This window comes from Mus caroli, chromosome 15 (assembly GCF_900094665.2).
Source record: "Mus caroli chromosome 15, CAROLI_EIJ_v1.1, whole genome shotgun sequence".
Taxonomy (NCBI): Eukaryota; Metazoa; Chordata; class Mammalia; order Rodentia; family Muridae; genus Mus; species Mus caroli.
This window is the reverse complement of record NC_034584.1, coordinates 72,475,471-72,500,051: the sequence shown is the minus strand read 5'-3', so window position 1 is coordinate 72,500,051 and position 24,581 is coordinate 72,475,471. Positions and strand designations below refer to the sequence as shown.

General features: G+C 52.2%; 1 protein-coding gene across 1 annotated transcript; it reads left to right on the top strand.

Annotated features, from left to right (window-relative positions):
- Positions 1-8,138: 8,138 nt before the first annotated feature.
- Positions 8,139-23,472, top strand: Il2rb (interleukin 2 receptor subunit beta). Its single transcript, XM_021183814.2, has 10 exons — positions 8,139-8,251; positions 11,398-11,515; positions 12,172-12,286; positions 12,821-12,902; positions 14,899-15,004; positions 16,591-16,739; positions 17,212-17,377; positions 17,776-17,896; positions 18,803-18,887; positions 20,600-23,472. The coding sequence occupies exons 2-10, from the start codon at positions 11,428-11,430 to the stop codon at positions 21,284-21,286; spliced, it is 1,599 nt and encodes a 532-aa protein (XP_021039473.1). The 5' UTR covers positions 8,139-8,251; positions 11,398-11,427; the 3' UTR covers positions 21,287-23,472.
- The last annotated feature ends 1,109 nt before the right edge of the window (positions 23,473-24,581 follow it).

Genomic DNA, 24,581 nt, shown 5'->3' with positions numbered 1-24,581 from the left:
TTCTCACAGGTGTTCTGCAAACATCACACGTCCTTTCCTCGAGGTGACACCTAGCCTGTCTTCTGAGAAAGATCAGAGATCTTGGCGAAACCCATTTGAGAAGCGAGCAAACAGAACATTTGAGAAGAGAACAAACAGAATCTTGCCCTACACGTTTCCCACGGGGGCGGGGTGGGGTGGGGGGAGTGGGCTTTGCGCAGCTTTCCTGGCTATCCCTGAGGGCACATTCTGGCAAGGCAGTAAGGAGACCTGCATTAGGTCACTTTGCCATTGCATGCCGTAATTATGGACAAAATGCGCTTTGCTCCCTGGGCTTTGCAGCCCAGAGCTCCTTTGGGCTACAGGACTCGAGGTTGTGCAAGGTCACAGAGATCGTGGTTGATAGGAGAGCGCACGAAGGGAACCTCCCTTTATATTGGAGTTTTAGTTTTAGTTTATTTTCAGAAGGAGAGGCTGTGTTCCTATGAAATAGGGCTCTTAGCCACCTTCCCAGGAGACTACAGTGGATGTGTAGTTCAAGCCTATCCTAGGCAGCGATTAGCTTTCCCACTTGGAGTCACTCAGTGGAAGCATCCTCTAGCTCACGGTATGTGCATGCATGCATACATGTGCATGTATGTGCATGTGCACACACATGTACACACACACACACACACACACACACACACACACACACACACACCTACCTTTGGATTGCCCCAGGTCAGAGAACAGGGCTAACTAACTTCCTATGCCTTTCGGCCACCCTTGTTCTTTCCCATTTACTCAATGCCAGACTCCTGTGGATGCCCGTGTCACTGCCTCTGGTCTGGTGGCATCATGACCACACTATCAGTCTCCACACATTTCCCATGTGGGTCTCTGTTGGAGGCATGTTAGGCATGACTTCTGGGCCACATCTGGAGATGCCAATAGATGTCAGAAAAGTGGGGCCATTTTAGGCACGTGCAAGGGATATGGCTTACGTTTAGAACCTCCTTGGGTAGCAAACTTCTTGAGACTTTAAGGATGGATTGTTCCCAGCATCATTTGTGCTTTGCCTCCCTCTGAGGTGCTACTTAAGGAGGGAATCCCTTCACTCTGAGAAATTCATCTTGAGTTAGGAAGTCTCCTCATTGCCCGATCACCATAAGAGGTACTTACACAAGCCGAGGTGGCTTCAAGGTCAGCCACCGGTGGCATCTTATGCAATTGCTGTGGCACTGGCAATCCATCCTCAATGGAAGTGTCATCAGGCCTACTGTGCACAACTGTATCTGAAATGGCCACTTCTCCTTCTCTTTCCCTTCCTCCTCTCTCGCCTAGAAGCTCTCTTGTGAAGGTCAGGTCATTTTCACGCTCTGCCAGTCTGCATGAGTCCCACAGCCCAAACAGCAAAGCTATTTGGTCTGGAACACTGGCCCTAGCACAGATCTCAAATCTGGACTGGCTTCAGCCCAGAAGCTGAGTTGCTCTGGGGAAGAGCAGGGCAGGGATATGGTGACCAGCTCTGTCCTTGTCTTAACCCTGAGAAATGCTAGGTGCTGGTGACCCTGCCAGGAGATGGTCACAGAAGAGATCTGATGGGACCCATGTGGGGCTAAGTGGGCTGCTGTTGATGCTGTCAGTGGTGCTGGAATAGCCAGGGGAGCAGGTGACTTCCAATGCATCATGGGAGAATGCATATCTGTAGATCAGGAGCCCAGGGAGGAGTTGAGGACTATGAGGAGGCATAGTCTGGAAGTGGGGCTGATGAAGGAGCCATAGAAGATGGCACCTTCTGGCTTTGGCATTGGTGGATAGAGTGTCCATAGGAAGAATAGGTGTTGGTTGAGCCCCTCCGTTACTAGCCGCAAGACTGTTTGTGGTGGTTTGAATAGACTTGGCCCAGGGAGTGGCACTATTAGGAGGTGTGATATTGTTGAAAGAAGTGTGTCACTGTGGGGGTGGGCAATGAGACCCTTCTCCTAACCATGTGAGAGCCAGTCTTCTCCCTAGCAGTCTTTAGATGAAGACATAGAACTCTCAGCTCTTCCTGTGCCATGCCTGTCTAGACACTGCCATGCTACTGCTTCTCTCAGCTCCTTCAACACCATGCCTGGATGCTGCCATGTTCCTGCCTTGATGATAATGGACTGAACCTCTGAACCTGTAAGCCAGCCCCAATTAAATTTTGTCTGTGTAAGAGTTGCCTTGGTCATAGTATCTGTTCACAGCAGTAAAACCCTAAGATATTGTTCTTTGTCCTTATCTCAGCTGGGTCCCTCTGATGTTCCTTCCTATCCTGTGCCCTTTATCAGTTGGGAGGGAGAAGCTTTCCGTGCTATAGGGATGAGACTTGGAGTCAGATATGTGTTAGGCTCTTGGCCAATGAGAAGACTAGAATCTGGACCATCAGTGAGGCTGATACCGTGGGGGTGGGGTGGGGGTGGGGTCTTTTCTTCAGCTCCCAGGTTGAATAGCAGAAGGCAGGTTAGCATTAGTGAGGGAGTGGTCTCTAGGTGGGTCACACACAGTGTCACCTGGGTGAGTGATGCCATCCAGGCTGAACAGGGGAGGGAGGGTGTTGGGGGGGTGAGGCCATGGGAGGGTGGCTCGCAGATGCTGGGATTTTTCAATGGTTGGTGGAGGGTGGACTGTGGCAGAGGCGGGAATGGAATGATGCCCTCTGTCTATAGCTAGGAACTTTCTCAGTTGCTTCTGGACTGTTATGTGATTCAGACAGAGATGGCCAATGCAAGGCTAAAGGTAGCAGGGGCAGGCTGGGTAGCTGAGTTCCTGAGTTCGACTCCAGATCTGGCAAAGACAGGAGGATCCCAGGGGCTCACTGTTAGCCGGTCTAGTAAACTGGAGAGCTCCAGGTTCAGTGTGACTCTTCTGTAGAAGTAAGAAGGTGGGGAGGTGGCTAAGCAAGCAAGATCACTTACTGCACACACAGGAAGGGCTGAGTTCTAATTCCCCCAAACTACATAAAGGTTGGAAGTACTCCCACACACTATTGTAATCCCCAGTATGGATATCACTTGCTGTGTGCTGTCCTGGCTCCAGGTCCACTGAGAGACCCCCGTCTCAAGGGAACAAATCAGAGTGATGGAGTAGGGAACCTGGCATCTTTCTCGGGCTTCTACATGCCTCCACGGTATACCTTCATCACATGTGTGTACACACGCATATATCACACGTGTACACATAACAAAAGAAAAAAGAATAGTCCAGCGACTTTAGGGAGGGGTCCTAAATAGCTAGAGACACGTCCTTTGCTTCTTTCTCTGCTTTCTAGTTGGAGGAATGAGGATGTGATGGGTGGCACCCAAACAGCCCGTTTGGTCTGTGAGGAGGTAGCAGAGTGGTTGTTGAGGATGTCTGGGGAGGAAGATGTCTGGGCTTTGGATTCTGACCTTATAAAGCCACCTGCCAGCCTGGACTGCCACCTCTGGACCTCTTCTTACGTTTGTGAGAGAAATAAACCCTCTCTCATCTTCAGCGGCCCTTTTCTCCTTTCCTGTTGAAGCTGAGCTGTGACACTGCTGCTGGTGGAAAGGGGTGGGAGGCAGCTTGTGGGGTTTGGGCTGGAACAGGTCAGTGTCGATGAGATGGAGGAGCAAGTGCCTGTTCTGAAGCAGGGGGGATAGGAGCTTGTGGGAGGAGCTAGTACTGAAATCTGGGGACTGCAGCATGGATCCTGGTGGCTCTCAGAAGCTTGAGTGAGGAGCAGTGTTGCAGCCTGTCTTAGTCAGGGTTTCTATTCCTGTGACAAAACACCATGACCGAAAAAAGCAAGTTGAGGTGGAAAGGGTTTATTCAGCTTACTCTTCTCTATTGCTGGTCATCACTGAAGGAAATCAGGGCAGGGGCCTGGCTACAGGAGCTGATGCAGAGGCTGTGGAGGGATGCTATTTACTGGCTTGCTCCCTGGCTTGCTTTCAGCTTGCTTTCTTATAGAACCCAGGACCACCAGCTCAGGGATGGCACCACCCACAATGGTCTGGACCCTTCCCTGTCTATCACTAATTATGAAATGTTCTACTGGCTTGCCTACAGCCTGATCTTATAGAAGCATTTTCTCAATGGAGATTCCCTCCTCTCAGTTGACTTTAGCTCCTGTCAAGTTGACCTAAAACTATCCAGTATGGAGCCACAAACCTAGATTCCAGGGTGCAGAGAGGACAGGAAGCTGAGAGGGTATAGTATGGCTTAGTCTCCAACAGGGGCAGTGATGTGATAGACAAGGGGGAAGGTCATAGCTAAGAAGGCACATTGGGTCCAGGAAACCCCAATGCAGGCATCTCATAGCCCCTGTGAAAATGGAGTCCTCGTGAGGAACTGGCTGTGGTAGTGGATACTCTGGGAACTGTGTCTGTGAAAGAGGAGGGTGCAGGGAACTTTGTTCACGGTGAAACCCCATGAAGATGCAGGAGAGAGGCATATAAAGGGCCCAGGAGCAGCAACTCTAGGGACCACGACGCAGATGCTGCAAGGAAAGATAGCCTCGTAAGTGGGGGTTGGGGGTTATTCAAACACAGCAATCCCCAGTAAGGGATCTGGGGTGACTGGGTGGGTACTGTCAGGCCTCTGACATCTGGGAAGCTTCTATGAGATTCTTCCTCAAAACACCCTGGGAGAAATGCTGGTTTCTCAGGACGGCAGGCCAGGGCTTTAAGGGTGACTCTACCGATCTTCTGCTAGCATGCTCTGTGAATGCTAGATTGAGTCCAGCCTGTGACACAGTAAGCCTGGTGGATCCTGCACATGAAATGATGTCCATTTGATAACCAGTGATAGTCCCCAGGCTGGAGGAAGCTGGCATGAGAGGTTCCTTGAGCTCTGAAAGCCTGGGGGCTTCTGTGGGCTTTCAGAATAAGCGTCCAAGTTCGGGCTGTGGGATGAGTATTCTGGAACCCCCCTGGGGACAAAGGGGGTGAAATGGCCTGGTTGGGGCTGAAGCAAGATCATCATGGCTGCCTATTCTGGCTGCTGGGCGGGAAGTTCTTGTGGTCCCAGGGATGGGAAGAAAGTTGGCACATTCCCCGGCACTTGGATGGTGCCTAGGCCTATGGACCCTGCTATGTCCAGTGGCCTGTGCTGTTATACAGACAAGGGTGAAGGTGAAGTTCATGCCTATTTACCTTACATACCAAAAATCCCAACAAGGAAGAGGGGGGCAGGAGATGGTGGATAGATAGTAGATAGATAGACAGATAGACAGAGAAAGGGATAGAATCAGAAAGGTAGAGAGATAGAGAAGATGGCTGGAAAAACAGAGACAGATGAACTAAAACTGGGGTTTTTAGGACCTGGATGTAGACAAAGCCATTCATCTCCTACCCTACTGGCTGTTCTGGGTCCTAGGTTCTACCTCCCCACAAGGATGGCTGGGAATGGAGCCTAGGGAGGAGGCCAGGCAGGGTGTAGGGAGCACCACCTTTTCCCTCATGCCTCTGTGGCCCTACTATGTCTCACAGGTCAGAGAGTCTGAGTAAAGGGTAAAGACTATGCTTCTCTCTGCCCCGGCCTGGCTGCTTAGTAGGTTCTTGCTGGCTGAAGGAAGGGGCGAGGGGAGGATGGAGGAGGGAGAGAGGCCTGAACTGCATCAGCGAGACTGGTCAGGGTCGTCCCCACAGACTAAGCTATGATAGCACTGGACCTGTGGCTCCTAACTCTGCCCAGGGACGATTATTCCTTTCGACTTTACATGTGCTTTAATAAAATGGTTCCATTTATCTGGAGGGAAAGGCTAAGTCCCAGGTCTGCATGCAAAGCCAAGAGCCGCTCATCGCGGCTTCCCAAGAAGCTTCCAGAAGTATTCTATGCTTAGGAAACCTGGCCTGTCAATCTCCCCGTCACCATGGATATGGTCTCTTGCCTCCTACTGTTATTAAAGAATCTTCCAGGGGAGGAGGGAGGTGGGACAAGAGAGAGTCGTTAGCCATTTTCTGTGGCTGGGACTCAGTATGTCAGAGAGTTGGAGCTTGCTGGGCCCACAGCTGTGGAGCTTCCTGAGTGTTGGCAGAGGCAGTGGGTAAGGCCTTCCTTCTGCCTCAGAGGAGGTCAAAGGCATCACATGGCTGGAGGGAGCGCCGCCGTGTTGGCTCCTGTTTCTCTTCCACATCAGTGCCATTGTAGGAAGCCACCTTCATGCCTTTACCCCCACCCTAATGGCCTCTGAGATTTCTGCTCTCACAGACAATCAAAATAAGAATTTAGGGGGCTTGGATTTCTAGTGCATGAACATTTAGGGGGCACATTCACGCCCTGTCAAGGAGAACTGGCTTTTATCCCAAGTCTTCATGGATACCTTCCTGTGTGTCAGTCCTCACCCCAGGCCCAGGCAGGAACTGATAAGACCTATTCCAGTCTGTCTATGAGGTTCCCCCACCCTACCCCAGACAGCTCCTCTGCAGGAAGTCTGGAGCCCTGATATAGCTATAGGATAAGGATGCGGCCATGAGGATGCCATGGGTCCAGGGATGAGTCTGTAGCTTGGTGGGCTGATAGGTGGGAAGTGGTTGGAGGAGGTACGTCTCTGGGAACATGCCTTGGACACATATCCTGTCCTCAGCCTTCTCCCCTATCCCCACTTCCTGCTTGACAAGTCGGGGAGCAGCTTTTTTCTCTTATCATGGTGTTTCACTGTGGCAGATCTAAGACACCAGGGGCCGGGCCACCCAAAAGCCACAAGAAATCTTTCCCCCTTTAAGCTGATTTTTGCCTGGGAATTTTGTCACCTCAATGAAAATAAAATAGCAATCCCATTTTACAGATTCGTGAACTGAAATTCAGCGAGTCCAGGTCACACAGCCGGGGTGACTCTCCCTAGCAATGGCAGCCCACATACCTCCTTTCCTGGCTCGTCTCAATTCTCTTCTTAGGGTTCTTGATTTCACTCTCTGGCATCCCCAGAGTCCTGGGGATTTTGTGTGTGTGCATATGTCCCCCCATATCCCAGACAGGGCACCAACAACAGACCAAGAAACAGCTCCACTGAAGTCTAGCTTGGTGAGCTAGTGAGTTTCTTGTGCACATTTATGGAGTAAGGGGTTGCTTACATCAGTTTGGGTGACACCCCCTCCCCAAGCAACTGTGTTACTAGGAAGTCACAGCTTAGCATGGATGATGGCATCCCCATAGTTGTATAGATGGAGTCACTTCTTCCTTGGCTAACCTATCCTCTCTAGTGTGTAAGTACCCCTGAGTTCAGTTCCACATCGCTAAAGCTGGACCTCAGGGGAGCTGTTCCTGTTACTTCTCTTCCCTTCTTGTGAGGGGATGAACATCAGCAGGTCCAATCGTGTGGCTCTCTTGTGGCAATTACAGCTGCCCCGATGAAGACGGTAATGGCTGTCATGTCCAGAGAACAACTCCTCCCTTCTTTTCACAAGAGGGCAGAAGCTTGTCATATTTCCCCAAGCCTGGCATTAAAACCAAGATGAAGGGGAGACAGAAACGGGGAGTCCCTGGTCCTGTGATACGATATGTAAACAAACAGTCATTCATTTACAGAGAAATTCGTGACTTCATTGTTAAAAATAAAAGCCGTGAACTGAACCCTGCCGCCCTATCTCACCAAGAGAGGAAGGATTAGAACTTACAACTCGGAAAGGAACAAAGTGATAGGAGGGCCACTCAGTGACCAGCAAACTGCTTATCAAGCCTCAAAACCAGTCAGTCACCTTTGAATGCTAGTCTAAATAAAGGGCATCTCAGAGACTGAAGTAAAGGGCAGCATGTAGTGGGGGCTGGGGGATGGTTAGAATGGGGATCAGCAAGGAGGACACCTAGACGCTAGGTCCTAGAGGGATGATGTGTCTGTGGGTGGATTTGGTGTTAGGGTGTGAGCGTGTGTGTGTGCATGTGCTCGTGCGTGAGCAGAAGTCGATGGTGTTAGGGTGGCATGTGTGAGATGTAGCGGGGAAGAGTAGGCAAAGAAGGGCCTGCCCCCATAGGTTCTGTGCATAGCTAGGTCCCTGTACCACAGTGACTGTGTGAGCGTGTGTGCCACCACATTCGGTGGCTGCCCCTGGGCGTAGGAGGAGATCTTATCAGTGCTAGGTGTGTGTGGAGTTTCAGGCTACCTCATCACCCCCCATCTCTCCACCTCCCATTGGGCCTTGCCCCTCATCCTCTATACAGGAAGTGGGCTCGCCCTGGGTTTCAGTCTGTTGCTGGCCTAGCTGTTGTCTGCTACCTAAGCTGCGGAGCAGGAGATGGCCGTGGACCCAACCTCCAGCAGGACTGCAGGGAACATCTCGACACAACTCCATGTTGCGGCCAGGTGATGCCCCTGTGTGGTCCCCTGGGAGCCCTGGGCACCCCACTACCTCTTGCTGGTCCTCCCAAGGGACAGGGAGCTGGGAGGGGGTGCTCATCTCTAACTTGATTCCCTTTGTAGTTTCTGTCTGGGCTTTGATGATTAACCTTGTCTTAGGATTCCCTGGGGAAGGGGTAGCCTGGTTGTCACGGTTTCTCCTTTAAGAATAAACCCCTTCCAATGACAGGGCTCAGTGACTTCTTCCCAGTCTATTCTGTTGGAAGCTGTGTGACATTTTGGCTGGGAGGGCCTTCCCTGGGTCCTGGGTGGGGATGTCTTAGCCCAGAAGGGTGGAGGAAAAGATTCCTAGCTCGTCAGTATTCAGAGGTGGCATGGCACGTATGGGACAGGTGGGATTCAACGCTGACGCCTGTGGAGTGCATCTCAGCCTGGAGAATACTCACTCCTTAGTGAGAAAGAGAGAAGGAATCTCCCCTGGGACCTGGCTGTCCAGTCAGCTATGTTGATTGACAGGTTTCTGAGGGCCCTAGGCTGGAGGTCAGAGGTAGAGTTCTAGCTTAGATTTGTCTCTGACATTACCGAGTGGCTAGAGAGGTTAAGGACATCGCCAGGCATGGGGCTCCGTCTCCCAGGCTGCTTGAGGTAGGAGCTTCCCACCGTTAGCTGTGTTTACAGTACTTTAGGGCCAAGGTGGGTGGCTGAGGAAGGCAGAACTACCTTTGAAGGTCCCCTTTCTTTCACACACTCCTCAGCTGAACAGCAAGAGGTGAGCAGTGGTGTGTGTGTGTGTGTGTGTGTGTGTGTGTGTGTGTGTGTGTGTGTATCTTTATCTTTGTGAATGTGTGTGTCTCTGGAGAGGTGGCCAGAGAAAGGATCTCTGATGTCAAAGGCCACCAGGTCTGACAGACAAGCTCTTGCTTGCCGTCCGTCCTCCCTGTACCTCACAGACCTGTGAGGCCTTGGATTGCCCCAGCGCTGGAACCTTTATCCTGGGAAACAGGCTGCTGTAGGCCTTGATCTTCCCATAGGGAAGGAGCAGTCAGTCACAGAACCTGCTCTTGTGCTGTGAGACCTCTCTGTGACATGTGTGGGTCAGTCTGACGCAGGGAGTGTGACACGACTGTCACTCATGGCTGACCCTCCTCCGTCAGCATCACCACTGTACTGGAAATCAGGTGACCCAGTTAGAGCAGCCTGGGTCTGTGGGATGACAGACCTTGTCAGGGCCTCAGCGGAGACATATGAGTCAGGGAGATGAACGTCTGGTGGTTGCGAAGGGCATACGTGGGTGAGCCTCAGGGGGACAGTGCCTGGGACTCTGAGATTCTTGGGCTGTACTCACTCTGCCCGAGGCTGGCCTCGTGCTGTGTGGTTTTGGAGTGGTTTTCTTAGTCTCCCAGAGATTCAATTTCCCTCTTGCCGAAGGAAGCTGCAACCACCATGACTTCTTGAAGCTACCCCGCGCCCCAGCCTGACCCTTCCAGAACCTTCCATGTGCTCTTCCATCTAACCCTGTCCATGATGGGTGGATGCTTTTGTGCCTCTTCAGCCGGGGGTGGGGATCTGGTTTGGGTGCCATTTCTTAGGCATTCTCTGTTTTTGGCTGTGGCTTGTGGCCTGGCTATAATCTTGCCCCTTTCATCCCTCTTCCTCTCCCACAGGGTTATGCCCTCCCTCACCCCAGCCCCCCCCCCCCATCATGAGGCTGCTCAGATGTCTGGGTCTGACCTGGCTTGCTGCCTCATTGAACACCTAGAGTGCTTCAGATCCTGTTGGACTCACAAGGGGCTGTGGAAGGCCCCTTGCTTGGGCTCTGCAAGAACCTGTTAGGGTTCCCTTTCTACCCAAGCACCTGCAAGGAGTTGATCTCCCAGGGAAGGGAGGTCCGGGGTTGAACCCCAGTTCTGTAGACTTGGCCCTGGGATCCTTGGTCTCCTTGTCTGCCTAGCAAAGACACCAAACAGCTGCTGAGCTGCCGAGCAGCATAGAGTAGCTGGAAGCATGAGGGCCTGGGCAGTGTTTGGTGAACATACCCGGCAAACACTGTCACCGGGCCGCCACCCATCACTCGCTGTCTCACAAACCCCAGAGCACAGCCCTTCAGTGCATGACTAAAATTTATTGAGGGCCTCCTGTGTTCTGAGGACAGCGGTTTGGCGTGGGCACACTGCTTTGACAGTGTGGTAGATGCCAAGCCAGAGGGATGGAAGGCAACCCAAGGTAGATTGTCCTTCCTTCATGGGGAGACCAGGGTGAGTGCCACAGAACCAGCAGAAAGGAGAATGGGAAATGGGCCTTAAAGGATACCAGGAGCCTTGGGGGCAATGTGGAAAGGACAAGTCCAGGGAGGCTTTTAGAGGACAAGACCAAAGCCACCAGCTTGTGTGGACTGCAAGAACCACCTAAGGCAGGCCACGGTCTTGCCTTCCATGCTCCTCAGGGCTGAAGTGGGTGCTCTTGGTAGCCCTGTGATAGGTATTCATTTGGAGCTCAGAGACCCAGGAACGAATGGAATCCAAATATCTTGTCCTGATAGACTGTCTATGACTCATATACATAGGTACGTGCATGCATGCGTGCGTGTGTGCGTGCGTGCGTGCATGTGTGTTTTCAAACTGAACACTGCTCTAAGTCATATGCTAAAGTCTTGAGCTGGTCTCTATCCTGCTTGGGGCCTGGGCGATTCCTTTTCCCACAACAGCTATGATGTGGATGCTTCCCACCTATTAGTCACCCCAGAGACTTGGCTGTCCAATCACCTGTGCAGTGCTCACAGAGCTGAGTCCCTGTCACCTCACCTCACCTGGGTACATGGGGTGGGCATCTTCCAAAGATGCTTTGGGTGGGAGACACCTCATTCACACCGTGCTCCAGAGAGCCGGTGGCTGCCGCTCCAGAGAGCGAGTGGCTGCCCCTAGGAACTCCTTGTATGACCACCTACTGCCACCAGTTTCTTGTGATGGGTTGGTAATTTATAGTGAAAACAGAGTCTGTGTAAGGACTGGTTTGGTCTGACATTTTAGGCACCTCTGGAAGAAGGGAGGGAGCTCAGAGGGAGAGAGAGCCTGGGCCTGCACTGCTCTGGCTGGGCGGAGAGGGAGAGTGGAGTGGGGTGGGGGTTCTGACTTGTTCTCTCTTTCTCCACTTAGGGTTTGCGTCCTCAGCTCCTCTCGGATGTGATGGCTACCATAGCTCTTTCCTGGAACCTGTCCCTCTACGTCTTCCTCCTGCTCCTGGCTACACCTTGGGCGTCTGCAGCAGTGAAAGGTGAGCATCTGGCATTTTGATGTCCATACTTTCCCCGGTGGGAGGTCACATCCCAGATTCCTGCTTCAGGGAGGCGGTCCATCTAGCCTGGGAGGCAGGGCAAAGAGGGACAAGGCAGTGGGACCCAAAGGCAGGTATCCATCTTCCTGAGCTTGCACAGGGTTCTCCCAGACACATGCAGAGGCTACTAATGGGGCCTGCTTGGCCATGGATAGGCGCTCTGTCTTCCCTTTGAAATGGGTCTGAATTGGGGTTGTGACAGGTGGCTCAGTGGGCAGAGTGCCTGGCACAGGCGTACAAGCATGAGAACTAGCATAATGGGCTGGCGAAGTGACTCACTGGGCAAAGTGTTTGTCCCACAGACTTGACAACCTGAGTTCAATTTCCCAGATGCTGTGGTGGAAGGAGAGAGTTGATCTCTAAAAATTGTCCTCTGACCTCTATACACGTACCATGGCATCTGTGGCATGTGTATCTACATACATGCACATGAACACACACACACAGCAATGAAATGAACTTGAATTCCTTTTCTTCCCAGCTGAGTCCCCTACCTCTTCCTGGGGCAGGCATAGGGTGCCAAGCGCAGGGTAGTGGACATACCAGAGGCCATGTATGTCCTGTAGCCAGCCACTCACACCCCACTCTGCCCACAGACTGTTCCCATCTTGAATGCTTCTACAACTCAAGAGCCAATGTCTCTTGCATGTGGAGCCATGAAGAGGCTCTGAATGTCACAACCTGCCACATCCATGCCAAGTCGAATCTGCGGTGAGTATAGCCTGGTCTCGCCAGGACCTCAGGGCTGTGGGACCTCCAAGCTGTGGAATCCTGGGCTTGAGATCCACAGTGGTTAGCACCAGGCTCAGACACTCAGTCATGGGACCAGGTTGTTTGGGGACAGTGACTGTTATCCATTCATGTAAGGTTAGACTTCATGGAAGAGGTAATCGGGGTGCTTAGTGCTTCCTAAGGTTTTGTTTTGTTTTATATATATATTAATCTGGTATTTTGGGAGACCCCACAGGCAGCTGTGGGGTTACATTGCCTGGGGAAGTATCTGGGGAGCCATAGGCTTTGTCAGGCTGATTTTAGCTGCCTGGAGGTTAGGGGCTCTCAGGCAGGGGTGGGGCTGAATTGACTTGTGTTTCTTGGTCACTCTGGCTGCTGGGAGGCCAGGCTGGGGTGGGGAGCTGGCCGCTCACCTACTTGCAGCTATCTCTGGCACAATGGGGCCTGAGAAGGGTTCTTGGATGGCTCTGTGGTCCTGTCTTGGTTTCTGATGTGACTTTTCTGTTCTGCAAGACCCTGGAACAAAACCTGTGAGCTAATTCTCGTGAGGCAGGCATCCTGGGCCTGCGACCTGATTCTCGGGCCACGCCCAGAGGTAAGTAGCCTGAGTAGCAGTGTGTGCATGTGTGTGTACGTGTGTGTGTGTACGTGTGTGTGTGTGTGTGTGTGTGTGTGTGTGTGTGTGTGTGTGTGGTCAAGTCCTTCCAGCTGTGGGCTGAGGCTGGCGTCTGAGGTGTGCCCGGACCTCTGCAAGCATCAACCTGGTAATACAGACCAGGCCCTCTGGGCTGAGAGGGAGGAACAGGAAGTTGGATTTTGAGGTATAGGGTCTGTACCCGTGCTGCCCCTTCATGAGCTGTCGTCCCCACTCTCCTTGTGAGTCTTGCCACCCTTTTGCATCCCAGACAACGGCAATCACGCCAGACTCCGGCTGAGGTCTCAGCATCTAGGGGGCAGTGGCATGCTATCGCTGAGCGTCCCGGCCCTGGTGCTACCTCACAACAGCTCAGTGCCTCTGGGCAGCTTCAGGGCCTCCGTTTCCCCTCTCATAAAATAGGAAAGAAAATGGAAGCTCCCTCAAAGGGTCGTTCTTGGACAGAGGAGATGCTGAGAGTCCTACGTAGACCCTGATGATTTTGTCTCCTTGCCAAGGAAGCATCTAAGTCTCAGAGAGGTGTGGCATCTGCCAAGGTCACCCAGCCATCAACGGCTGAGCTGGGGTTGACCCCAGACCTATGGGCTTCTGGTAGCTTTTCCATATTGTTCAGCTGCCTCTTGCATATTCTTAGATTCAGACTATGTGGATATAACTTAATTTTTTTCCTCAAACCCTTTGGGCAGGGGCAGGGCAAGAGCAGGGCAGTGCCAGGGTTTGCCCTGGGAAGTCCAGGCTGTGTTGGCAGGTTCACATTTTCTCAAAGAGAGAGGAGGGGAGATACACAACACAGCCGGTAAGCCTCCAGCTATGCCAATCTGGGAGCTTTGCAGGAAACTGGTCTCCATCCTGGTCTGATTAGTTCTTAGCTGTGTGGCCTTAGGCATGCCCCTAACCCTCTCTGTGTTTCAGTCCCCTGGGCTAACTGATGGGAATGGCAATAGTATATGTCTGTCTCAGGGGGTGGTGAGAGTTCAGTGAGGTAATTTATGCAGAGAAGAGGGGACAGAGGTTCCCAGCAGCCTCATACTGGCGATACCTTCAGACCAACCATAACAATAATAACCAAGTTGTGCTACGATTAAGTGGGTGAACCTGATCTGGTAGCAGCTGTGAGAGATGAAGGCAGTGCCCTCCATGAAGTGAGAGAATGCAGTACCCAGCTGATTGGTTGGTCAGGGAACTCTGATGGTCAGGCTCAAGGCTGCTGCAGGTAGGAAGGGCCAGGCCTCAAGGCTCTGACTGCAAACCACCACCCAGTCCCAGAGCATAGGTCCTGCCATGGCCTGCCACTGATTCTCCTCCTGCCACCTACTTGGAGGTAGGGCGGGAGGGGGGGACAGCCATTCATCTCTAAGCTTTGGTCATTCTGAGGAGCCATGGCTGCAATGGCCTTGTGTGCCATGGGTCTCAGAGGGGAGGAACTACTATGCTCATCAGCAAGCTGTGAGCAGCGGCTGCCTGGGGCACACTCAGCAGCTAGCCATCGCCTTCCGGAAGCGTCAGGGCTATTGAACAGGTCTAACTCTGCCTTCACTATGGCTGTCCTTCTTGGGGGGCTTGGCTACTTGCATTTCTCTTGTAATGGGGAGCTTCCTTCTAATCCTGGCGGCCTACTTCAGTTTTTATCAGGGATTATTGAATGACTGCTCTTTGTGCCAAACTTAGCTGCTGCCTGTGTTTATAAATAAAGTTTTATTGGAACATGGCCCTTGAGTTGTGACAGAGACCGTGTGTGTGTGTGTGTGTGTGTGTGTGTGTGTGTGTGTGTGTGGAGCTGTGGAGCTAAAAATACAACCTGGCTGGTTAGAGACATTGGCTACCCCTTGCCTTAGATAGCTTGGTATTGGCAGAGCATGTCCTTACCTTGACATTTTAATGGTCCCCCTTTCTCAATGACTTCTGGCAGCTACACCTCTGCTCTCCTCCCTTGCAGTCCCAGTCACTGACCTCTGTGGACCTCCTTGACATAAATGTGGTGTGCTGGGAAGAGAAGGGTTGGCGTAGGGTAAAGACCTGCAACTTCCGTCCCTTTGACAACTGTGAGTATGGAACCTGGTGTGTGGGTCTGAGTCTGTCCCTGCGCCTACCTGAAAAACTCCCCCCAGCTCTGACCTTCCCACCCAACCCCACCCCCGCCTGGAAGATTCTTACTTCAGCTCTTGCCTAGTTGTGGGTCTGTCTCTCTGCTGGGCTGAGAGCTTCCCAAGGGTCTCTGCTGGCTCCTGAGAGGAGCCTCAACTCCAGGTCTGAACAGGCAGGAAGCTCTTGTTGAATTGTGGCGTGTTCTCCAACCTCTAGGGGCCACCTCTAGAAAAGAGAAGGTGCAGAGGGGAGATCCAGGCAAAATTCAAATCGCAGCCCTGCCTTGACGCATCAGGCTGGCGGGTCACATCTGGGGCCTTAGTGTTTTCTCTGTAGAATGGGGATAATTGAGGTCCTTGTGACAAGAAGGAATGTTGAGATGCATAAACTGCTCAGCATTCAAGACATAGGAAAAAAAAAAGCTAGTGCTCTGTAGGCACACAGAATCTCAAGGTTACATGTAGAGCACTTGCCAAGCTGTGCCAACACACTCTCACAAATATTTATAAACAACTATATTGAATGAGTGTATAAATAGTGTAATTGAGAAATGAATCATAGCTGTTTATAATTTATATTTACATTTAATATGTATACTGATGGGATACACGGACATAAATTTATATGAGAGGCTATGTAATTATAGCTACATGTTCTAATTATTTAAATTTATGTCTTATTTAAATGTATTCATATAAATACGAATACATCAATAATATAGATAGATACATGGATAAAATAAGGTACATGAGCTGGTACCTGCACAGCTCTCAGATCAGTTTTCCAGCAGAACAAGGCTGCCTGCCAATCATCCAGCAGTTGGTTAGTCACTCCTGAAGAGTGCCTTGGGTATCAAAAGCTCTATTGGCACGGCATGGCCCATACTCAGGCATCCCAGGAGGAGCATGGGCACAGAAGGAAGAAGATCCCTTATAGATTTACTCTTAAGGGTGTAGGCAGAGCAACAAGGGCAAGGAGTGTAAGGGGTGAAGCATGGCCGGGGAAGGCTGGGCCATTTGAGCACAGGAATGAGGAGGAGTGGATGCAGAGGAGGAGGAACAGGGGCCAGGAGGGAGAAAAGAAGGTTCAAACTGTGGTAGAGTGGGCTCAGAGGAAGGGGCAAGTAGGTAGGTATGGAAGAGGAAGTAGAACAGGTTCACAGCAGGATGTGAGGAAGGGAAGAAAGGGGGCACATGCGGAAGAGGGGGGCAGCTGTTGCAGAGGAGGGGGGACAGCAGGTGCAGAGGAGGAGGGACAGCAGGTGCAGAGGAGGAGGGACAGCAGGTGCAGAGGAGGAGGGACAGCAGGTGTAGAGGAGGAGGGACAGCAGGTGCAGAGGAATGATAGCAGGTGTAGAGGAATGATAGCAGGTGTAGAGGAGGAACAGGTGCAGAAAAGGAGGAACAGCAGGTGCAGAGGAGAAGAAGCAGGTGCAAAGGAGGAGTTGGTGCTGGGGGTATTGTGTGGTGGAAACTGGGTTGCAAGTTCTTGGTATCATACCATGATACCATGATATCTGCTCCCTCCTGTCTTCTGTCTGCAGTTCGCCTGGTGGCCCCTCATTCCCTCCAAGTCCTTCACATTGATACCCAGAGATGTAACATAAGCTGGAAGGTCTCCCAGGTCTCTCACTATGTTGAACCATACTTGGAATTTGAGGCCCGTAGACGTCTTCTGGGCCACAGCTGGGAGGTGAGGAATGGCCAAGCCTCTGCCTCTACACCTTCCTGTTCTGGTGTCTACCCTTGTCTGTTTCTACATGCTGGTGTGCCGCTGATTCAGCCTGGTCCTCCGACATGGCTTCTCAGTGCCTGCTTGGCTCATGCTCTTACTGCTTGGGGTTACATCTGGCTCCATATCTATGTAGTCCTTCGAGTTAAGGCGGCCTCTGAGACTTGGCAGCCGCTTTTCCACATTCTAAATGCAGTGTGTTCCCAGGCTGCAGGGGATGGGGTGGTGGTGGTGAGGAATGATGGGGACTGAGGCTTGCCATCCACACACTTGTCCCTTATTGCCTGGTGACCCTGGGACTCAGGGCCCCAGCAGCCAGTGAGTCAGGGAGCCTTTGGGAAAGCTGGGGAAGAAGCTGTTTGCTTAGCTTCTTGACCTAGTTGCGGGAGGCAAGGTGGAAAGTAGAGCTGAGCTGGTACCCATCTCTGCCCAGGATGCATCCGTATTAAGCCTCAAGCAGAGGCAGCAGTGGCTCTTCTTGGAGATGCTGAACCCTAGTACCTCATATGAGGTCCAGGTGAGGGTCATAGCTCAACGAGGCAAAACCAGGACCTGGAGTCCCTGGAGCCAGCCCCTGACCTTTCGGACAAGGCCAGCAGGTACAGTGGGTGGCACAGGTTGGGGGTGGGGGTGGGAGGAGCTGGGTAAGGGGAAGGTGCTCTGGGAGCTGCAAATGTGTCACTTGCCAAGTTCAAGGGACACGGAAGCTCTAGGTGTGGTGTGATGCTCAAAGGCTGCAATTGGAGAAAAGGTCTCAGTGAGTGAGGTAGGGAGTCAGATCAGCCATGGGCTCTGCTGGGAGTACCACAGGGACATAGCCTTTAAGAACAGCCTTGCTTTTCTGGAAAGCTGGGCTGGAGCAGGACTGAGGATGGAGCCCCCAGCAAAAGCAAGCCTGGCTAGACACTGGTACCTGGCAGAGTGCGATTGTTGTCCAAGATGTGTGTGGCCTTCTGAGGGGCCGTGTCTCAATTTCCACTTCTCACACCCCGGACAGATCCCATGAAGGAGATCCTCCCCATGTCATGGCTCAGATACCTTCTGCTGGTCCTTGGTTGTTTTTTTGGCTTCTTCTCCTGCGTCTACATTTTGGTCAAGTGCCGGTACCTTGGGCCATGGTAAGGAGACTCCTACCCAGTCTTCCTTTCCCACCCAGTCTGTCTTCAGCATGCACATGTTTCCAGGTTGGCCTATGCTGCATCCTGTTCCCTCGTACCTGCCCTCTCTTTGTCTCCCTTCTCAGCAGCTTCCTTGTCCCTGTGCCTCATTCCACAGGTAGAAGCTGGTGTAGGAAAGTGGGGCAAAGCTCAGCTGGAAGAGTCCCCTGGGCCTCCCTGAAGCCCACTGGAGTCCCTGTCTTTCCCGTTGCTCTTGGTCCCCTCCTGTCCATTCTGACTGTGTCACACTCACTCTTGCCTAACCCTCCTTAGAGATTCCCCACCACACCAGTCATACATCCTGACCCTTGAGGGCTTCCACTGGAAACTGTATGCCAATCAGAAAGCGCCTCCCCTTTCTCCGGTTAGATACGTCCAGGTTCTGGGTAGCTTAGTGGTAGATCAAGTAGATCGGTAGATGGAGTAGATCGTGATGTAGGGATTCAACTTCAAACTGCCATTGTGAAATGAACAGCGTCGCCATTCCCCAGGGGAGTGTTCACCAGGAGGTCTCTCTCCTGCCTCCCTCTCTAGCCTGTGTGGTCCCTCCCACTCTACAGCCATCTTTTGACTGGCACACAGGTCTGTGTCCACAGACTGGGCAATCCTATTACACGTTTGGTTCAGGTCTGTCTTCATATCAGCATGTCAGCTCCGGGGGAGCAGAGGCCTTCTTTGCTGTCCACTCTTGTGACCCTAGCACCCTGTGCAGTGTTCTCCCTTGGTGACTGCTCAGTCAACATTGTTGAATGAGTGGATGCAGGATGGGCCCATCCCCTACTCTCAGGGCTGTGGGGCTGCTGGTGGGACCTCATGATACCCACTACCTGGTCTCACTCTTCACCCCTCCCCCTCTTCCTTGGCCAGGCTGAAGACAGTTCTCAAGTGCCACATCCCAGATCCTTCTGAGTTCTTCTCCCAGCTGAGCTCCCAGCACGGGGGAGACCTTCAGGTAGGAACCAGGGGTAGAAAACAGAGGGGTGGTTGATGGACAACCCAAGAGCAGGCTGCAGGGGAGAGATGTGATCAGGTGACAATGGTTTTCCCTTCTGTGAGGAGGCTACAGGATGTGAGGCAAGCAGCTTCCCCCATGGACAACAGCTCTGTCTCCACACTGCATGGGAGCCTTCTGTCTAAGGCATGTGGCTTTGGCTCTAATCCTGGCTCTGCCACTGCCTGCCTCTGTAAACTTGGATGAGTTATAGATCTTCCCAGTGCCTCAGTTTCCACCCTTGTACGGCCCTGGGAGTGTTGCTGGGTGCAATACGGGATTCAGGGAGCTGCAGAGATCCCTGTCTGTTTCTCCCGTCCCTGTGAGCAGAGCAATTCCAGGCAGATCCAGTGAGCAGTGATTCCTGGCAGGCCTAGTGACTCATCATGGGAATGCAAGACCTCAGGACATCTGGACTCACAAAACCTGGGCTTGTTTTCAAACTGTGGTCCACACAGTCCTATCTTCTCCCTACCTGCCTCAGGCTAGATGCTTCTTGAGGCAAGAAGTGGATAGAGGGTAGAGGGAGTCTACTGTTACTACCTCCGACCCCACTGGGTTTCCATGATTGGGAAGCATGTGGGGGTAGAGGGACCTGTGGCACTATGCTGAGAATGGGAGGCCCAGGCAGGGCTCGAGTTCTGCTGGACTGGCCTGTGCCCATTACGGCTGAGCAGGGCCCTTCTAGAATATCTGAGAGGCTCCCAGAATTGAGGATGTCTTATGATACTTGATGTGTGTGTGTGTGTGTGTGTGTTGTGTGCACACATTCCTGCATGCTTGAGTGTGTGCATGTAATGGGGTGAGCAGATCCATAAAAAGTTTGTCCAGACTGTGTCATGGTGGTGCACGCCTTTAATCCCAGCACTCGGGAGGCAGAGGCAAGTGGATCTCTGTGAGTTCAAGGCCAGCCTGGTCTACAAAACTAGTTCTAGGATAGTCAAGGCTATACAGAGAAACCCTGTCTCAGAAAACCAAACCAAACCAAACCAAACAAAAAAGTTCAAACCAAATCAAAAGAAACAAATAATCAAAAGACCAAAATAACTCTTTTTCCTGAAATCCCTTATGCCTTTGACTGTGGTAAGATCCTGACCAACAGACAAATGCAAACAAACCTTGACCTTGGCTGGCTATGGGTCAGCAAGGATTCATGTCTTAGCCTCTTTGGTTAGCCTGAGGGGGTACATGCAGGCCATGACAGGGAGGGGTGAGCTGGAGATCCACCAGTCCTTGACCACTGTGTCCCCTGTCCTTGCTACACCAGCTGCCTGTGACTTGAGCAGGCTAGACCATCAAGGACATTGGTCAGCTCATTGACTCTGGTCAAGACAGTTGCGATTGTCCTTCTGTGTTCGCACACCTCGTTCAGTCCGGGTACACAGCAGGTACCCAGTAACCAGCCACATTCACCCCTAGCCAACATCCCCCAGACATAGGTGAGCCAGCACTGAGCCTGTGTTCATCTAGGATCTGACCTAGGCTGACAAGTTGAGAGAGTCCACCAAGACAGCAAGGCTACAAGATGATTTCAGGTTGGGGGCAGGGAGGAAACGGTCCTGGGTGGTCCTGAAGGATGGAGAACAGGTGGGAGGGAAGGGAGAGGAGGAGTTGAGTTCAGTGGTGGGGAGGACGTTGAACGACCCACTTATTCTCCTCACTTTCTCTGGCAGAAATGGCTCTCCTCGCCTGTCCCCTTGTCCTTCTTCAGCCCCAGTGGCCCTGCCCCTGAGATCTCTCCGCTGGAAGTGCTCGACGGAGATTCCAAGGCCATGCAGCTGCTCCTGTTACAGAAGGACTCTTCCCCTTCACCCTCGCCCAGCGGCCACTCACAGGCCAGCTGCTTCACCAACCAGGGCTACTTCTTCTTCCATCTGCCCAATGCCTTGGAGATTGAATCCTGCCAGGTGTACTTCACCTATGACCCCTGTGTGGAAGAGGAGGTGGAGGAGGATGGGTCAAGGCTGCCCGAGGGATCTCCTCACCCACCTCTGCTGCCTCTGGCTGGAGAACAGGATGACTACTGTGCCTTCCCGCCCAGAGATGACCTGCTGCTCTTCTCCCCGAGCCTCAGCACCCCCAACACTGCCTATGGGGGCAGCAGAGCCCCTGAAGAAAGGTCTCCATTCTCCCTAGCATCCCCTGACCTGACGGGCTTACAGTGCCCTTTGGAGAGGATGCCGGAAGGTGATGGAGAGGGGCTGTCTGCCAATAGCTCTGGGGAGCAGGCCAGTGTCCCAGAAGGCAGCCTTCATGGGCAAGATCAGGACAGAGGCCAGGGCCCCATCCTGACTCTGAACACCGATGCCTATCTGTCTCTTCAAGAACTACAGGCCCAAGATTCAGTCCACCTAATATAGACAGGTGGCCAGGACTGGGATCCAGCTGCCTGGGTCAGGACAGGCTTGAGGAAGACTGCTTAAGAGGTCTCTTGAGGACAGTCCACTGCTGAGGACTGTCCTGGCTATCCCTGTCCCCCCCCAAACTTAATCATCCACTTCTGAGCTCCACTTGCTACTTCCTGGTCTAGCCAGGGTTTGGTGGAGGGTGAGAAGTGGGGGAGCGGTGGTCAGCTCCACTGCCCTATTTAGTCATGAGGTCACTAGCTTCCTGTACCTGCCTCCCTCCCTCCTGCTTGCCTTCACAGGGCAGCTAGAACTTGCTTCCCCCAATACAAACACAACCTTGCTCCTCGTTTATCCCTGAGCTTGCTGGGGCTCCTTACTTCCCTCTGCCCCATTTCCTGTCTCAACTCTTGCCCTGCCAGCACGGCTGTGGAACAGCTGTCCTCAGGTTGTGATGTGGCTGTATACTGTCTTAAAATCAGAGCAGCTTTGACAACCCAAACGAAGAGGTCCTGATAAGACTGAATGCAGCCTGTCGACTATGGAGGGTCCCTCGTAGAAGGAGGGATTGGGAAGGGTCATCAGGTCATCACCTGATCATAGCCACTGTCCTGCACCCCATCCTCAGCTATTCTGCTCCTGGAGCATGCATTATTTTATGTGTTCTTGGGCGATGCTGGTCTATGTAAGGGAGGGCAGGGCTGATTAAAGTGAGGGCTCCATCTATGTTGCTTTGGGGACCTTGTCTATTCTGGGGTGGGTTTTTCTGTGAAGCAGCTTCTTTGGGGTTACCTAGCCCCCTTGTCAGTAAGCCTAAGAGAGTCAAAGGACCACCGAGCTGGACTTGAGTGTACGTGTACCTTTGATGCAACATCTGGGAAAAGTACTTGTTTTGTTAATGTATCCTTGAATCTAAGAAAAGCTTACACCACAAACATTGTGTCAGCACTGTCCTTTGTGGAGACCTCACGAGGATCCCCTGGGGTCTCCTGGAGTCATGATGTGTCATTCCCTATCCCCCACCCCACCCCACCCCACTCCCAACCCCCTCCTTTGCAGGCACTGTTCATTGTGCTCCACCTAGGTATCAAGCTTCTCTCATCATCTCCTGTAAGTCCCGCCTACCTAGAGGGAGGGGCTTCTCCTGTAAGTCCCGCCTACCTAGAGGGAGGGGCTTCTCCTGTAAGTCCCGCCTACCTAGAGGGAGGGGCTTCTTCTGTAAGTCCCGCCTACCTAGAGGGAGGGGCTTTTTTCTTAAGGCACTCAGAAGGAGATGAAGGGGATAGCACTTGACCCATCTTCCTTCTCCCGGGCTATCTCCTGACCTCCCTGTGATAGGCTCAGTTTGGACACAAATACCTACCCAGCAGTGGCGGTTGGATCTTTCCACGGCTGCCTCACCAACTCATGAAGGAGTCCACTGGAACCTGAGCCCCGAGTCCCAACAGCCCAGGCATGCTAAGTGTACCACCTCACCCTCAGAGGAGAGCACTGCTCTCTACAGACCACTCCATTAGCACAGAGCCTTAGGTGTGGGTCACTGTTCTAGGGTGATCAGATCGTATCTCCTCAGGGAAGCAGAGATCCAGACCTAACTAATGGCTGCCCTACCCACAGTGCCTGCCTTCGTGGTCCTGCACACTGCTACCTGGCTGTCTGGCCAGACTACAGGACCACTGTAGTTGCTGACTAGCAACTTAGGAAGTGCCTTGGTGCAGAAGGGCTGTCACAGAGGCCAGGCCTGATCTAGCCAAGTAGGGTGTCTCTCAACCAGATGTCCTGCGAACAGGTGCTTGGGACAAGGCCCATTGTTAGCGAGAGGAGATAAGTCAGTGCAGATGGGATTCAGAACCCATGCAAGGGCTCTCCTGCCCATCCCCTCCTGCCACCGGATGCTGCCTGCCACCAGCCTCCTCTAGCTCAGCAATGAGTCAGACCTGAGCTTTGCATTCACATTCTTCACTGTGTGTCTTGGGCAAATGGACAAACCTTCAGGATTTTCTTGCTTCAGCTCCCAAACAGGAATACAACTTATTTCCACAACTGAAAAGGTCTGGGAAGGATTCAGTTCTCTTTCAATGATCTGTGCATGGCATTTTTGCAATTATTTCCTGTAAAGTTTTAAAACACATTCACCTTTTTGTTTGTTTGTTTGTTTGCTTGTTTAAATGCACTTAATTAAAGATTTTTCTTCATATCGTGTCTGTGGCTTGAAAACCCAATCTTCCTATAAATAAAAGGTAATTATCAAAAGCAGGTGCAATAAAACTATGTAACCTGTGAATATGATCTGGGGGTGGAGCCTGAAAGCCGAGCACTGCCTTGCTCATTCTGTCCCAGTTCTACAAGAAAGAGAGGTAATGTCCAGGTAGTGTCTATGTCATTGCTGTTGGAACTCTGTCATCTCAGGCTAGAGACTGAGGGACACTTCCTCTGTGATGAAAGCAGGGCTGTTGAGAACATCTTGGTCATTTATAGGAACCAGGTTCCTGTGCACAGATAGGCTCCAACCTCTCTCAAATCCACATGCAGGCTTGGGCAAGCATCCCAACAGACTATGGCTCAACCTATCATTCGTCTATCCGCCTCTCTGTTTTTCTCTGTGTGTCTCCGTCTTTCTCTCTCTCTAGCCATCTAATGATCACCTATCAATTAGCAGAATTTTTGCAGAGTATTGAGAAACAATCTCTAGCATTCATGAAGTTGCACACATGGCAGACATTGCTAATTGATTTTATTATGTATAGTAGACACTAATACTCAAGTGTACCTATGCATGGCAGACATTGCTAATCAATTGCACCTATGCATGGCAGACATTAATACTTAATCACAGCCTTCCTTCCACTAGAAGCTGGATGCTGCCTTAGAGTCTGTGGTACTGTGTCTGGGGCAGCCCCGACTGATGAAAACCTAGCCACATGTCTGGGTCACGCTGCCTCAGTTTCCCTCTACAATAGGAGCTCTTCCCCTTTCTCTAGGCAGGGGGAGCAGATGCTGAGATGGGGCAGCCTGGGAAGCTGAGAAAGAAATGAGCAAGGGTCCCCAAAGCCCAGGAACCCAGAAACCCAGCTGTTCCTGTGTCTGGTGAGAGACCTGAGCTGGCATTGTCTGGAGAAAGGGGTCACCCTATGCCAGGTGGAGATGGCCAGAGCCACTGCATGGCAAATGGAGATTGTGGGAGTGGAGCCAGGAGAGAGCAGCTGGCAGGGCAGTGCAGGAAAGGGGGTGCCAGGACCCCCAGGATCAGATTTCGGGGGAAAGCAGCAGCTGGAGAGAAGGCCCAGCCCAGGCTCTGGAGATTCTTGGG

Coding starts and splice junctions, on each gene's coding strand:
- Il2rb (XM_021183814.2), top strand. CDS start 11,428: ATGGCTACCATAGCTCTTTCCTGGAACCTGTCCCTCTACGTCTTCCTC. Junction 12,903..14,898: donor TTCTCGGGCCACGCCCAGAG/GTAAGTAGCCTG, acceptor CCTCCCTTGCAG/TCCCAGTCACTGACCTCTGT. Junction 18,888..20,599: donor AGCACGGGGGAGACCTTCAG/GTAGGAACCAGG, acceptor TTTCTCTGGCAG/AAATGGCTCTCCTCGCCTGT.